Source organism: Syngnathus acus, chromosome 3, assembly GCF_901709675.1.
Source record: "Syngnathus acus chromosome 3, fSynAcu1.2, whole genome shotgun sequence".
NCBI classification, from domain to species: domain Eukaryota; kingdom Metazoa; phylum Chordata; class Actinopteri; order Syngnathiformes; family Syngnathidae; genus Syngnathus; species Syngnathus acus.
In genome coordinates this window covers 7455469-7471029 of record NC_051089.1, presented here as the reverse complement: position 1 = coordinate 7471029, position 15561 = coordinate 7455469, and the positions used below count along the sequence as shown (strand labels likewise).

Genomic DNA, 15561 nt, shown 5'->3' with positions numbered 1-15561 from the left:
TAACGGCGCAGATCTGACACATGCAACTATTTAGCAGATGCATTTGCAAGCGGCAACCCGCTCAAGGTCTTTCGACTAGGACTACGTAACCCACAGTGCACCGAGATACGTTTACGTCTTGTTTACGACACTTGTAAATACGTTTTGACATGACGTAAACTAGTTTAGCCCTACTTCGAAAACAAGACGCTCATCTGTTAATTTAGGAATTAAAAATGTTCAACAAAAAGCCCAGGAGAAATTTTCGACAGAGAAAGGGAGACTCGAGCGATGAAGAGGAAAGTCAGGGGAATATTGCGGATGGAGCCGGGTCAGAGAAAGCTGTAGCGGTTGTGGCAATTAAGCCGTCCAGAGTTGGTCACTCCCGTGGAATATCATGCAGCTCGAAGCGAGAGCCGAATTCATCAAAGGTGGATGAGGGTGACGGAGAGGACGTGGAGATATCCACGCTGACGGCAGACAATAAAGAAAATGACAACGACGACAATGATGGCATCAAGAAGAAAACAAGCACAGTCCTCAGTTTCTCTGACGACAAAGAACGTAAATATGTCTAAATGGGGAGAACGCCATAGTGACAAGTTAGCTAACATTAGAGCAGAGTTATCTTTTTAAAAAAAATCTTTCAATGTTCGTAGTCACTGAATATTACACCTCATATTTGTTTCCAGCGCTGGAACCTGAGTTTAAACTAAAGAAGTCTGCTGATAAAGCCGTTTTGTTCCAAGTGAGGAAAAAGGAAGTTCCACCTGTCAGGATCAACCACGAAGTTGGTAGGTAACGGTTCAATTCAAACTTAGTCATGGCTTGCACGATTAAAAATCGATGCTAATCTGATGAAAATAGACTTGAATTCGACTAGTACAGATGATGGGTTTTTGTCAGCACAGTGATATTCACAGGACAGGACAAAGGAGTAATTTGTAGAAATCTATATTCAGTGACAATGGACACATGAGGATTTATCACTGCACGCTTATGTCATGTTACTGTACGGAATCAATGCTCTTGACGTATCAAAGATGTTGTGTGAAGTAATTAAGACATTCCTCACCGTTTTTTTTCTTTTAAGAACCAGAAGGGATCGTCACATCTGCTTCTGTCAGGCAAGATAATGAAAGCCAAGCATCACCATATAGTTCTCACCAAAGTGATGACAATGATGAGGAAGTGGTGAATGATGAGGTGGATGATGATGATGATGATGATGATGGAGCTGCCAGTTCCTCTTCATCGACCTCAAAATGCAGCTACTCGGCTGTTAAACCATGTAAGTTGTTTTCGTATTCTAGATTACCTGTCATACGGTGGTGCTGCAATACTTAGACTAAATGTGCCATGTTTATTTTGTGTACAGTTGTGATCCCCAGTGCAAGGGCCATCGAAGCAGCTAAGAGGCAAAGGAGGGACATGAGAGCCCAGAAAGAGTTCATCCCTCTTGACAAAAATGGCCGAAACTCCTCCGCTAGCACCCCAGAGCGCTACCATAAAGAAGAAGTGGAGGAGGAGGAGGAGGATGAAGACAGGGTCGATGATGATGATGATGAACCTGATGATCATGAGAAAAGAATTGAGTTTGCGCCGCGATTCAAAACCGTCAAGGAGAGGATCGCGGAGAAACTTGGTATGGAAGAAATAAAAGTACATAAGTCCGTGTTTTCGGCTACATGTTTGAAAGTGTCTTTCAGAACGCCCACGTTTTTGTCCCGACGCACCTAATGAAAATCACTGATAGATAGAGGGATCAAATTATTTGCTGTGTAGATGGTTTTACGTTAGGAGACTATTGTGCTTCAAGTAATTTTGTTTTGTGTATCAGAGGGAAGTGTTGGCAGTCTGTCAGGGAGTGACGAAGAGGAACAAGAGCTTTGGGAGGAGACCCAAATTGGGAAGGGAGTCAAGAGACAGCCTGGCGGACAGGTAAGAAGATTAGTGGAACGGTTATTGGGATATAAATTCCATTCCAATTGTTTTTCTCCAGTGAAGTTGACTTCATAGTTTGATTCTCTTGCTTCGTTTCACACTCAGAGCCCAACAGGCAGTGAGTCCAGCAACTACAGCTGCAGTAGCTTCAAGTACGATGAACATCCGAGACTAAAGAAGAAATCAGCAGGTCTCAAGATCCCAAAGATACTCCCCTCCCTCACTGTCTCAATGGTTAAGAGGAGGATAGCTGGAACGTAGGTTTGCAGTTAGTCTTTTAATTCCAACTTTGCCAAGTGGTTGAAGTCCTTCAGGTGATTGCGTTTGTTTGCAGACTGGACTCCCTGAAGGAGGTGCACAGTGCGCGGCGAGCCCAGCTGAGTCGGATGGAGGGAGATGCAGAGAGTGCTAAAACCTCTGTGGAATCTCTGGAGGAAAGCTCCTCAGAAAAACAACTCAAGTTTTACCGAGATCTGACCCTCTTTTCCCATAATTTGGTGGAGTGTCTGCGTGAGAAGGTAAGACGCCATTTGATTTGCTCACCCAAAGCACATGATGGCTGTCGGATTTATAGATGCCAAGGAGATGTATTTAAAATGTCATATTTCAGTTGGTTTTCTTACTCAAGGCTCTTTTCGAGTGCAGGTTGTTGAAATCAACTCATTGGAACTAGAGCTGCACACGCTACTGTCGAGCCAGATGGAGGCGCTGTGCGCCAAGAGACGACAGAAGATCCAGGAGCATGCCCAGCACCTACAGCAGCTCAGCTGTGAGTTGGCTACATCAATCCATCCCTCTCAATTGATTTCTAATTATTGGCCTGCTAATGAGCCATAATGAAGATATCACTGGCCGTAATCCACTTTTCACTACTTTCTATTTCATCTCAGCCACAGAAAACTCCACCAATGGAACTGACACTCAGAGGTGAGTTAGATTCATTTCTGAATACAAATCACTTAAATTATGCAGTTGTTTACAAACCTTTTGCCATAATGCGGGGATAAACACTCACCAGCCACATCATCTGACGTCTCACACGGCTCTGTGCTGTGCTTCTCATAATGCAGAGTGGAAGGCACCTGTGATGAACCTGTGGAAGATGGCGATATGCCTGAAGATACACTGCTTTCGTGTGAAGAGGAAGAATATCTGGAAAAGGAGATGGGTAAGGAGGAAGAAAAACAACCGTTTGTATACGCTTGAAATGCTGACACAAACACGTTTCCCTATCTGCTCTCATTCCAGCTGCCATCCTGCTGAAGTCCCAGGAAATCTTTTCTGACGTTCACGACGACTTTCATGATGTTAAAAAGATTTTATCTCGCTTTGAAGAATGGAGAAGCTTCTACTCGGACTCTTACCACAGTGCCTACATCTCTCTGTGTCTGCCCAAGTTGCTTAACCCCATCATAAGGCATCAGCTGCTTGGATGGAACCCTCTAAAGGTGCTTACATGCTCTGAACACTTCATGACACAAGCAGTCGATTTGAGATGATTTCGTGTGTTTGTGTGTCAGGATACCAGCACAGACTTTGAAAAGCTCCCATGGTTCACCGCAGTGGAGACCTTTTGTCATGGCCACGGTCATGAAGAGTTAGAGCACTTAGATAGAGAGATGCTTTCTAATGTCATCGAAAGGACAGTCATACCCAAAATAACAGGTAGCGCACATTCCCCAACCCACCCATTGTTGCATAAATACCAAAACCAAACTGCATCCTCTTCTGTGTTCAGCCTTTGTAGACCTGGTTTGGGACCCCATGTCCCTCCGTCAGTCAACCCATCTCACTGAGCTGTGTCACCGGCTGAAGGAGGACTATTCAATTTTTGAAGGAGAGAAGAGCAAGCCGGTCACGGTAAGCTTGTTTTAAAACATACACAAAATTTGAGATATTCAGCTTGTGGGACAAACTCTAGGATGAACCTAAATGTGCATTCAACAGTTTGTTGATCCTGAAATTACACCCAAATGCTGAATTGAACTGCATTAATGTGCGTTCATGTCCACAGGCGCTCACCAAGGCTGTGATTGGCCGACTGAGGGTCTGTGTGGATGAAGACGTCTTTATCCCATTGTACCCCAAAAAGTCAGTTTCTTTCTGTTACTTTTTTTATTTTTGTTTTGATTGTAACATGTTTTTAAAATGTTCCTTGCTGGTTTATTAGGCTTCTAGAAGATAGGTTATCTCCTCACAGTCACTTTAGGAATCAACAGTTCTGGATGGCTATCAAGGTAAGAGAGTGCTACTTTTAGCATAGCACTGGCATCAGGCTGAAATGCCAAGTCACAATTTGGTAAAATAAAAATCATAAATCTTTACTGTTGGTCAGTCCACAACTGTGTTCTTTTTTCCACACATTCCCTAAAGTGCTGGAAATGGCAAACTTTTTTTTTTCCACATAATTTTGGCAATATGAAGATTCTGCCTGACGCCAATGAATATTTTCCCATATATTTTTTCATGACCTTGTTAACACATGCATTTGTTTTGTTATGCTTGTGCTAGCTACTAGGAAACATGGGAAAATGGAACCAACTGCTGCCTGATTCGGTGCTGAAGGAGCTGATGTTAGACAAACTGCTGTGCCGGTACCTTATGATCACCCTTGGCAGCCAGATGCTGTCCAACACTGACCTTCAAGCATGTAAAAGGGTAAATACTGTTCCTTTCTAAACAGGAAGAGCACACATTTTCTACATTTTCTGTTTTAAACTTATCCTGTCTCTGTTCAGATTGCAGACAGCCTGCCAACTAGTTGGTTTGGAGGAGAAAATGAATGTTTGCCTCAGCTACAGTCTTTCAAAGATCACCTCATTCAGAAGGCTCACAACATTTGTAAACAACAACCTCCCAAAGCACCGGACACAAGGTAGTGAAAGTTTGACAACCACGCTTATTATTCTGGATTTATGTAATCCATACTTGTTCCCCCGTCTTCAGGCTTGCAGTGGTTGAAGTGCTGCAAATTCTGAGCCGAATGCGATGCCACAACGCCATCATGAGCATAGCTGAAAAATACCACTATGAGGATGTTATCTACTCTCATCAGCTGCTCAATCAAGAAATTGAATGAACTACAATCAGATAAAAGCATATTTTTTCATGGACTAGTGTTTCCAATTGAATGTTATCACATGCTATCAAAAAAATGATAAAAAATTTCAAGGCTTTTCACTGCCAAGAGAAAGTGTGTTCATGCGGTTTTTGTAAGCAATACAGTTTCTATACAGGAAAGACTATTTTTCTAAATAAAATTACATTTTATTCACCAAGATACTTTCAGTGTATATTTCTTAAAACGGTATCTTCAATTAAATGGAGCTAAATGTTTGATGGGAACAACCACTGGTGGATTTCTTCCAAAAGGCATTAGCATTATCAAAGCCATAAGACATCTGTTTGAAGAGCTGACTTTATTCAAGAGATCCAAAACAGCAAAATTCATCACAAAAAAAGGCAAATCCGCAAGACCTGTTATCTGCACACCTCACTCGCACTTGGATGCAAAACAAGCCTGGAGTAAGCTCAACATCCTAGTTGAGATCATTCCAGACCACAAAAGCAATTTATGCAGAGTATTATTGGAATATTTCATTTTGAGCACAATCTTAATGCTCAATCTAACAAGTACATATTTGGACAAGATGACTATGGTGGAATTCAAAGCATTATCCACAAAAACAAGTTGAAGATGCCTTTAACACAAGCAAATAAACACAAAGCTGCTATGCTCTACAGCACAAATTATCTTAGTGCTGCAAAATCTGTTGTGGATTGCAAAAAAATTTTGATTGTATGAGAACAAAATCTGGATTGTATCTTTGTACTCTGGTAGTACTTGACGGTGCTAAATGACTTTGCAGGCAGTGAGTTATGAGTAATGCTGCATTCTGCAGGACAAAAAAGGGTGCAAAAAGAATAGTTACAAAAGTGTTGTTGGAACGTAATCTGTCAATGTTGAATGAGCTTTTCTAGATTGGAAACATCGAGTTGTTATTCTGCAGCTGCTTCCAAATGCTTCAAGTAAATCCTGGAGCACATAATCGTACAGGGAGCCTTACTAGATGACAGAGAACTGGATGCCGTGTTTGTCGAGACGCTTGATCAGGGTGGTTTTCGCAAACACAGCTCCTGGAGTATACACTCCTCCACTATATAGGGGGGAAAACAAAAGTGGGTTTTATAAAAATTTAAAGCTATAAATATGAAGTAACTGCATTGCAGCACACCGTTTGTGCCGATATTGTTTTGATACCATTTAACTAGTATGGTATATATATATATATATATATATATATGGGGTGTTCACTAGTAAACTTGTAAGTCTGCATTTTTTTTAGGGTTTGATGACTCACCTCTTGGGCAAGGCTTTAGGTTCGTTGAGGATTGTCAGAGCTGCCTGCACTAAAGCAATGGGCGTGGCCACGTAGCCACATTCTAAAAAGGGAGAAACAATGTTCATGGGTCTTAAAGGTAAACAGCTGAGAGCTTCATAAATGGTTTTAATTAAACAACTTCTAATTGAAGAGTTCAAAGAATTGCTATCGTTTACCTGGTCCTTGAACCAGCGTGCAAATCTTGCCATTAGGTTTTCCCTGGGTGGGGTCCAGTCCTTCTGTGTAACCTTCTCCGTAGAAAGCAAAGCGAAACGAGGATGATTCCATCTGAAACGCATACACAGTCGATCGGTTAGTTAGGTGATACTCAGTGTGGTACATGGGCTCCCTCTAGAGGTTCGTAAAACAATCACTGCCTGAGAAAAGATCAGTTCTATTTAACTTTTGAAATCAATACATTCATACTAATCATCTAGTATTTGTTAAAGATTATACAAGAAACTTAAGACTTCCAGAGTCTTTATCTCGTTTTTTTTCAATGTACACATTCACCTGCTTCCGAGTTGGTCCAGCCTTGGAAAAGAGTCCGAAGGAAAAGAACTCTGGATGCTGTGACGAAACAGCGAAGACTTCAGCATACAAGTCCAAATATTTAGTAAGAGATTTGCACATTTGTCACCTTACCTTGACGAGGAGGTTCCGTCCAAAAGTGAACTTGACCAACAACCAGAACATCATGCCAGCAAACATCAATTTGATGACACTGCCAATGCCACCAATGCCTGCATAGGCTCCATACTGGACCTGGAGAAGGGAAAATATTCAATATATAGCTTTTTTGTTAGCTTTTGCTCTGTTCTGGCTGATCTATCTATTTTCAATTAAGTCTTTTTACACTTGTATGACAGGTAAAAATATAAAAATGTCATTTGTGCTGACGAAAGAAAATCCCCAATGTCTCCATTAGGAAGGGATTACGTTTTGTTCAACTTTTATCATTTTCTTTTTACAAACTAACCGGAGTGTCCTGATATTCCTCCACCAGGAACCGCTGGGTTCTCTTGACGACTGACGGATCAGAACCCATGAAGGGCACCGTGTACTGCTGGACCTCATTACTGTAGAACAATGCACCCCTATGAAAGACACAGGTAGAAAGGTACACTCCAGTGAGCCCAGTTATGCATTCCAGACCCATCAGCAATAGGTGAAAAGCTGTGAACGTTAAAAAAAAATAAAAAGTTGCATTCCTCAGACAAATCACACTTCATTTTTTTGCCATTTGCAGCTGGGTCCGGTCCTGCCCAGCCCTTAGAAACATACAATACCTGCGTTGCAGCTTGGTGCCTAAAGAAGGCAACGGTTTGTAGTTAAACTTCCGGCGAAGACTCTGAAGCTTGTCGCTGTCTGCAAAGCCGTAGATGGCAGACTGCCACGTGCCATCGTGGATGACTCCTCCCTGTCAAGAGTAGATAAACATATTCAACAGTCACGTGGAACAACTCTTTGGCATAGAATTGTATCAAATGTTTTCACATACTTCAGGGCCAGTATTGACAGTCAGGAAGCTCTCCAATGCAGTTAGAGTACCTGAGAACATTGTGGCAAAATAGTTTATCTACAGGAGGCGGGGGGGAAACTGTGCTTCACAGTCGTTCGCAATCATGCAAGAATGTCTCTGTACCCTTGAACTGCTCCCTAGTATACAGGACCCCCATGTCAGCAGGGATGGAGTCAAATCCACAGCTTCCGACGATGTACACGCCCTTTTCGGCTGCCATGTCATGATAGTTCAGCTGCATGCCTTCGAGAAACTGCACACAAACGTGTGGAATAGAGCAAAATCAGGCGTATCCTGCATAAGCAAAATAAACGGACAAAAAAAAAAAAAAATCCCAGCGAGCATCATGAATATAATGTGATCAAATACGTTGCTTCAATGTGATATTTTAGAACAGAAAGTCTCTCAAGATCAGATCACATGAAATGCTTCAAGAGCGCTTACATTCCTTTGCAGAAACTGATGACCTTTTAAAAGATGACTAATGGTCTTATGATTTGCAATATTAAATTTGATTTGAAAACACATTTCACAATTTGAAATGTTGATTTGTTCAAAGAAGGGAGTTTTTGCTGCAAATAGTGTACTTGATTCAGAAGTCGAAACTGGGCACGACTTTGTGATCTCACATGAATACCTGAGGTTCTCCGGAAATGTCAAGGTGGTGTGCTCCATTCTCCACACAAGCCTTAACCACTGGCTCACCAAAGAACCTGTACTATTAAGACAAAGACAAATCCATTCATCCCCATATTAGATCGCCCTTCACTGAATTCAAAATAAAACATGTAATCGGTGTTCGGATGAAATTCCAAGGAAACTGATAGAGAGGTAGCGGGTAACAGTTGTGGGTAACCGTGGAAGGCAAAGTTTCGTTTGAAACAAGAATCAGAATGGGTTACCAGATGCAAAGCGGCATGACTGGACACAAGGCGTGTTTGTGCACCGCCAGACTGTGGCCTTCATTGTGTACATGAATGCTGTAGTGTGAGAGACGGCCAGAGGAGGAGAGAGCAGGGGGAAATGGTGGAAATGTTGCCTACAAAAAGGTGTGTGTCACGAGACAAAGCTAGCACTTGCTGGAAAAATAAAAATACATGCGGTGTACTTACAGGCCCCACACAGTTGAGAACAATGACAGCCTGCTTGCACATGGCCGTAAGAGAGTCGGGTTCATCCACATCTGCAACAATGATGTCCACTTGGGTCCTCAGCTCGGGCTTTTCTGCAACACGAGAGGCGCTTCAGTGGATTCATCCTTTGTTCACAACTTTCAGAAGAACGAGGGAAGCCATTCTCCCATATTCAAAGAGGAAGATTCACAAGAGGACATTCGAATTTGTCCCATTTAAGGTGCTTCTTTAATTAGTTTGAATATCAAACAAGTGCAAATAAAATCTGACATCTTGGCAAATTGGGCCAGTTGTTACCCGTGCAGTGTGGTTCAAACCTTAATAAGGCAGTAAACATATTTGCATTTGGCCAATTACTTTTTTGAGAAGGGGGGAAAAAAATTCTAATAATTTGATCTAATTATTGCTGCACACGAGTTATTTGATATTTTGTTTTTTCTTCAAAGAATATTAGTTTGTTTTCAGATTTGGGACTACATTTAAGTGCTAATTAAATTAATTATGGCTCTTTGGGAGCTTTTGAGCCTTGCAAAATTGCCAAGTGGTAAGAAGAATTTCAGTTACAAAACAAAATGGTGTATGTGTTCCAAAGTGGGCTTGATCAGTGAGATGGTATGTTCCATCAGCTGTTGTGCACTCCCAAAAGACAAAGACAAAGAGAGGGGTGGATGAAAGTCAAATCATACCAATTTAATCCTCTGGTAACTGTCATGAACACAGAAATGTTCCGAGGTTCTAATTTGGTTTTAGGCTTTACTTTCCATTTTTAGATTGTTGCATAGAGACTATTGTCAACCTGGAAAATCAACCCTGCTGCATTTTGCACTGCATTCCTGATGATGCAGGTAATGAATGCTAGAGCTACGGATGTTCCAAGATTAAAAATGTTTGCAATCTGGCGTCGATTTGTGGACAATAAGAGTGATTTGTGGAGTTAGTTTGGTTGTACTTTGGAATTCCCTATTTTTGTTATCAGTCTTGGATAAAGGTGAACTCAGATAAGTCTAACAATGCAAATTTAATATTTCAAAGCGGTATTTGGTACGGCAAAAAGTCAATTCTCAACAGCTTCACGTCTTAAAGCAAATCGGCAGTGAGGGAAAAAAGAACTAAAGCCCGATACAAACCAAGGACAGAGGCCGCCTGCTCCAGAACTTGCTCCAACTTCTGCCTGCTCCTACCAGCCACAGCCCACTTGAGGTTCCCTTTTGGACCCTCAGACGCCGTCCGGGCAACTTCTTCCACCACAAACTGTCCCGTGAACCCGGAGGCTCCAAAAATCACCAGATGGTAAGGTCTGTTGGATGATGTCTGAACACTCGCCATGATGACAGCGGGTAAGTAGAGTGAGAGCACAGCGACCAGTGACACACACCTGACAGTGCTTATCTACCCGGAAGAAGCGACAGAATCTGACGTATGATACTGCAAGCCTTAATATCGAAGAAACTGGTGTCGTGATAGAGATACCGATATGTCACAATTGCGCGTCAGTTCTAAACGAATATTTGTGACCCGGTAGTTACTTAGCAACGTTAGAAGTGGAAGTCATATTTATCATATTTTAACAGGTTTATTCACATTTAACACAAGTTATTTATTGCCCATCAAATAAAAGAAGTAGCTTTTTTTTTTTATTATTCCAGTAAATGTATTCATTGCAATTCCACATTTTAATGGGGTACATATGTTGCTTCAAGGTCTCAGCATTAATGATACTGAGTCAGCTAAATTGACAATAATTTCATGGCACTTTTTTTAAATAACTGATCTCGGGGCGACTGAGTGTGGTTTAAGTTGTAAGTAGCGAGTATGAGTGATTCCTTTTAGAAAAGACTCTCGGCGTGCACACTAGTCAAAAGGAAACTCCAGTGTTGAGCTGGTGTCGAAGTGATATTGATAATATCAAGGATACCAAAAATCGTATCGATATTGTATATATCTAGAATCATAAGGGCGGAGCTTGGGGGTGGAAGAAAGGAGTAACTTTAGGAAAGCTTCTGTATTCGCTTCTGAGACAGCGTAACATGAACAATATCAAAAGTACAAATCACCAAATATGCCAAATGGCAACGGGAGCTACATAATAAACATGCAACGGCGCATGAAAACTAGTCATCCTTATAGACATGAGTGCATTCGCTAAAGCGACTGCGTCATTGTGCCACATTAAACATGGCGACGTCGTTCACGCACACTACCGTTCTCACAACAAATTCCAAAATACTTAGAGGAAAAGCATAAACACACAATTTCATGGAAAACATACGATTACAACTAATTAACATTTGTCTCAAGAGAATGACGTTTTTGTTAATACCGTTGAATGTGGATATTTCCCAGAAATTTCCCTCCGTGTGCCCGGAACAATATTGCTGACGTAGTTAATATGCGACTACCAACACGAGCGGTTTTACTCGCTCATAACAAACGTGGGGTCATAATGTACGGAGCCAATGTCACAGACTTTACGGGCAAACGGGCTTCACTGAGACGAGTTTGAAGGCCGGCCTTTGCTATAATTGAATATAACAGAGGAGCATCACATTGAGGTATGTCTCACTCCTTTATTCACCGTTGCTTAGTTAGTTGGTTAGCGGTAGAAGCTTACAGTTAGCACATATGCTGACGTAATCAGCTTCCTCCCCTGTCCCATCTTTTTGATTCAAAATATTATTCTTTACGAAAGTGGTTTTAGGACTAGAAGCCAAAAGCAGAACAAGTCATCGGTAATTAAAATGCTTGTTATTTTGTGCTACGTCAATGTATGCCTTACACGTGCTTGGAGGGCTAACAGTGCATTGCAGTACTGTATATTACAGAAGTAATAAACTTACATGACCCGTTATGAAACATAAATTCGTGTAATAACTAATTTACACGTGTCTTCCTTATGGCATTTAAATCAGGCTGGAAGAAATGTACAAAATTGAAAACGCACCTTAAGACCCAAGAAATACATATTTTGTTCTCACCCCCTTTTAGGCACGGACCTCGCCAGAGTTCTTGAGTTCCTTTTCCACGTTTGATGGCTGTCTGCAGTTCCATCATGTCCACCCACATCTGTAGGCTGTTGGAGCTGGCTTCACGCGCTTCTTGCTGTTTGGCCATCGCAAGTCAGTCTTCTTTGCGAAGGACAATGTTGGTTCCTCCGAGAGTGCCCGGGCTCCCGATGCTTCACACAAGGGCCTACAGCCTTGATTCTTTGTCCCCTGGGCCTGGTCGGCCTACGCTTAGTGCAAACTCACAACAGCCCCGTGCAGAGAGGGCGTCCCCCTCCTCACCACTCGCACACAGGAACTTGTCTGCTGTGGCTATGAAGGTAGACACTTATCGGTTCCTAAACTTGGATTTTTTCCCCCAATGTTCTGTTTGTAGGTGTGGCCTGGCCCTCATGGGTCAGTATTCAAATGTTTTGTAGGTTTTACCCTGAGCGCTTGACATTGACATGGTTTACTCCTGTGCTTCTGGTTATCTCAACATCGTAGTGGTAGAAGGGACTTAACATCTTTTCATTCATTATTCCCCCAGGGTCAATATCGTTCCATGTGCTTAAATGATTTCTTGGATGTCGGTGAACTTGAGGATAATATACGTCAAGCTCGGGCCTGTAAAAAAGTCAGACGCTTCATAGTGGACCCAGATTTGGCTAAAGTGGTAGCACACCATCTGGGGCCTGACCAAAACAGTGACAAGACTATTCTCATTGAATGCAACCCAGGTATGTGCTTTGTCAGTAAAAGTGAAAATGCTCTGTAGTCCTCTGCAATTTGGCATTTGTCACACACATATTGCATATATTGTTTTTTTGGGAATGGAAATAACAGCTGCATGCGTTTGTTTGTCGGCCGTAGGTCCCGGAGTGTTGACAAAGACCCTGCTCAATTCTGGAGTTCACAAACTTGTGGCACTTGAGACAGAGAAACATTTCTTGAACGAGCTGCGGGTAAGAAACCCTCTCAAACAGACTCTCGGGTTCCACTTGAGAAAATTGAATGCTGCATTGCTGAGTAAGGCAGTCTTCACAAGTGAGTGAAATGGATGATGTTGCACCACTTTAGGGATTGGAAGCCCTTCTTGATGGTCAGCTGGAAGTGGCTCATTGTGACTTCTTCAGACTGGACCCGGTCTGGGGTGGAAGCAACAAGCCATCAGTAATGTCCACTGATAAACTATTCAATGACCTGGGAATAACAGAAACCAACTGGTCGGATGGTGAGAAACGGCACAAAAAGGTATTTTATTATATTTTGTCTAAATCTTTATTTGTTTCTCTCTAGACTTTCCAGTGAAAGTTGTGGCCATCGTGCCGCAGAATAAAGAACGTGCCATTCTGCTGAAGTTAGTTTATGCTCTATTTGAGCGGCTGTCCTTCTACAGATACGGAAGAATAGAGCTCAACCTCTTTTTGAGTGAGCGGGAGTACGCGGTAAGAGGACTATGAGGTTGATTCGATTCAAACATTGTTCAAACACAAAAACATTTCTTGAACATGCAACGCCAACAGAATAAATTCCATATTGCAAAAGCAAACAACTGCGTATGACACCGGTATCTGTGCTTTCCTTTTAACGACTACCTGACAATATACTAAACATTGACTTGGATTGTATGTGAATTCTTTCTGTCAGGTCATGATGACTCCCGCTGGCCAAATGAGGCATTACAGACCCCTCAGTGTCCTCTGGCAGATGGCCTGTCATATTGAACTCCTACACAAGGTATACAGCGTGTCAGAAGATGAACTTTTACTCGACTGTGCAACCACTGACCATTTGTTATGTGTCCATATGTTCATCTGCGTTCACAGGAGCCCTGGGAGTCGTTTGTGACATCCAAACAGAATCTACCTCCTCCCAAAGGCCTTGTAATGACTCATTCAATTACTAATCTAAACAGGATTGACATAAGTGCTTTTAATACAGTTCCACTTTTCTTCATTTTCACTCCTTAGCTTCCCAATGATAACATATGCCTGGTTCGTTTGCGTCCACGGGCCGACTTGTTCTCTGGCGGCCTCACACCCGCAAATGCCTCCACCCTGATGGTGATGGTCAAACAGTGTTTGGCAAAGAAGAAGGGGAGGCTCATTGACAAGCTTAAGTAAGCGATCACAGTTTTGCACAATTCAACAGCACAGATATGCAAACATTAATCTTTTCCAAATTTTAACTGAATTATTTTGGTATTGTTGAATGGGTAGCTCCTGGTTTTAAATGCCAAAAAAGGTAGAGAAAAAATATTCCTGTTGTGGACATCAGGCGATGAGAATTAACCACCAAATTCAAACTCGTATTAAAAGGAAGTTTGCACACACGCACAAAACCTAGCTCCAAGTGCCTTAAACCAAAACAAATTTCTGTGGTTGTAATATTTTGCTTTCTTAGACAGAAGCCTTGTTGTTTCTGTGTAGACTTTTTGCATCCACTCTAATTTTGTTAGCCGCTTACAGATGTTTGGGAGGGGGGGGGATTGAAAAACATGGATGGGGATTGAAAAACTGACTTGGAATTGAATCCCAACGGCATGCATCAACTGTCCATTCATACTGTGAGGGAATTGGCATACACGGTTAATGTGAAACATTCTTACTGTTCTGCTCTGTCTCTTTGTTTTTCCTTTTAAAGTCTTTGGTCACCTGACAGTGGGAGTAAATTGTTGTCCGCGATGGGACTTCCACAAGATATCCTGACAGGTCAGCTTCATCCTATGCAGTATCTTCAGCTGTTCCAGATGATGGACAAGAGCCAGGAGTTCACTCAGAGCTGGCTCTATGAAGAGATCATGGAGAACACTGAGAAAGAGGGATGGGGCTAAATTACATGTGCATATACTAGACAAACAGATCATGTCAAGTACAAAAAATTGTATAATTTATTAATAGTGAAATACAAATAACAATGAAGATGAAACGGGGACAAGGTCAGTCCAAAATAAATACAGATGGATTTCAAAGTATAATTGCTCATGGTGTGTGAACAGCAGAGTAATGGACTCCGACTGTGTTTTATAACGTGGTGAAATAGAATTCATACAGTATGTGTTGCTGACCTTCATGTTTAAAAACCTTGCTCTTAAAGCCATGTATGTAGAAGGTCATCGAAAGATTTCAACTTCATAACTACATTTTTTTTTACTCTTTGTAATCACTTCTGGAGGTTCTGAAGCGCTTGGTACGTTACACATTTTAAAAAATCTTTACTGCAAGTGCTAAAAAGCTATATGCTTGTTATGTTTTGTAGACTATTTTTTTAGTTAAACGGTTCACTTTTCCAATGTGGCACAATGTATTGAGAATTAAATTCTATACCAATTCTGTGGACTGTAATTTGTTTGGAAATAGTTATAGCCCTTTCAATTTTATTTTTTCTATTAATTTTTTTGTCACGCAATTTGCAATACACGACCCCCTCCCCCCGTTTTTGGAAACGTTCCCATCGGTCATGACAGTATCTCAACTCATTCAGTGTTTAACAATAATGTATTTGAATAAAATAAAACATTTTAAACTGTGTGAATTTTGTTTGGAAGACTCAAGATAAAACCAAAAAGTGCACAGTTAATTAACCCAAACAGAATTGACGTTTTCGTCCCCGATGAC

General features: G+C 41.6%; 3 protein-coding genes across 5 annotated transcripts; 2 read left to right on the top strand and 1 right to left on the bottom strand.

Annotated features, from left to right (window-relative positions):
- The first annotated feature begins 136 nt into the window (after window positions 1–136).
- Window positions 137–5201, top strand: gcfc2 (GC-rich sequence DNA-binding factor 2). Of its 2 annotated transcripts, XM_037247706.1 has the most exons (19): window positions 137–543; window positions 672–773; window positions 1073–1270; window positions 1358–1624; window positions 1820–1920; window positions 2029–2180; window positions 2258–2441; window positions 2569–2692; window positions 2814–2850; window positions 2994–3091; window positions 3172–3371; window positions 3444–3588; window positions 3662–3783; window positions 3938–4014; window positions 4094–4160; window positions 4435–4581; window positions 4662–4798; window positions 4870–5031; window positions 5073–5201. In XM_037247706.1, exons 1-18 carry the CDS (start codon window positions 216–218, stop codon window positions 5000–5002), a joined length of 2619 nt encoding a protein of 872 aa, XP_037103601.1. In that variant the 5' UTR covers window positions 137–215; the 3' UTR covers window positions 5003–5031; window positions 5073–5201. The 2 variants fall into 2 exon arrangements, with proteins under 2 accessions (XP_037103601.1, XP_037103600.1); XM_037247705.1 differs by lacking the exon at window positions 5073–5201 and having other exon boundaries at window positions 4870–5032.
- A 122-nt stretch (window positions 5202–5323) lies between these two features.
- LOC119120641 (saccharopine dehydrogenase-like oxidoreductase) lies at window positions 5324–10372 on the bottom strand. 2 transcript variants are annotated; one of them, XM_037247714.1, is made up of 13 exons: window positions 10088–10372; window positions 8940–9052; window positions 8465–8545; window positions 7951–8080; window positions 7807–7856; window positions 7595–7725; window positions 7285–7402; window positions 6951–7070; window positions 6819–6875; window positions 6482–6593; window positions 6285–6366; window positions 5991–6080; window positions 5324–5819 (listed from the first exon to the last, which is right to left on the bottom strand). In XM_037247714.1, coding segments are annotated over exons 1-13 (1284 nt in total). In that variant the 5' UTR covers window positions 10287–10372; the 3' UTR covers window positions 5324–5818. The 2 variants fall into 2 exon arrangements, with proteins under 2 accessions (XP_037103609.1, XP_037103608.1); XM_037247713.1 differs by having other exon boundaries at window positions 5324–6080; window positions 10088–10371.
- A 972-nt stretch (window positions 10373–11344) lies between these two features.
- On the top strand, window positions 11345–15274 carry tfb2m (transcription factor B2, mitochondrial). Its single transcript, XM_037247712.1, has 10 exons — window positions 11345–11512; window positions 11946–12282; window positions 12492–12681; window positions 12815–12906; window positions 13022–13175; window positions 13241–13389; window positions 13592–13681; window positions 13771–13827; window positions 13915–14063; window positions 14588–15274. The coding sequence occupies exons 2-10, from the start codon at window positions 11989–11991 to the stop codon at window positions 14775–14777; spliced, it is 1365 nt and encodes a 454-aa protein (XP_037103607.1). The 5' UTR covers window positions 11345–11512; window positions 11946–11988; the 3' UTR covers window positions 14778–15274.
- The last annotated feature ends 287 nt before the right edge of the window (window positions 15275–15561 follow it).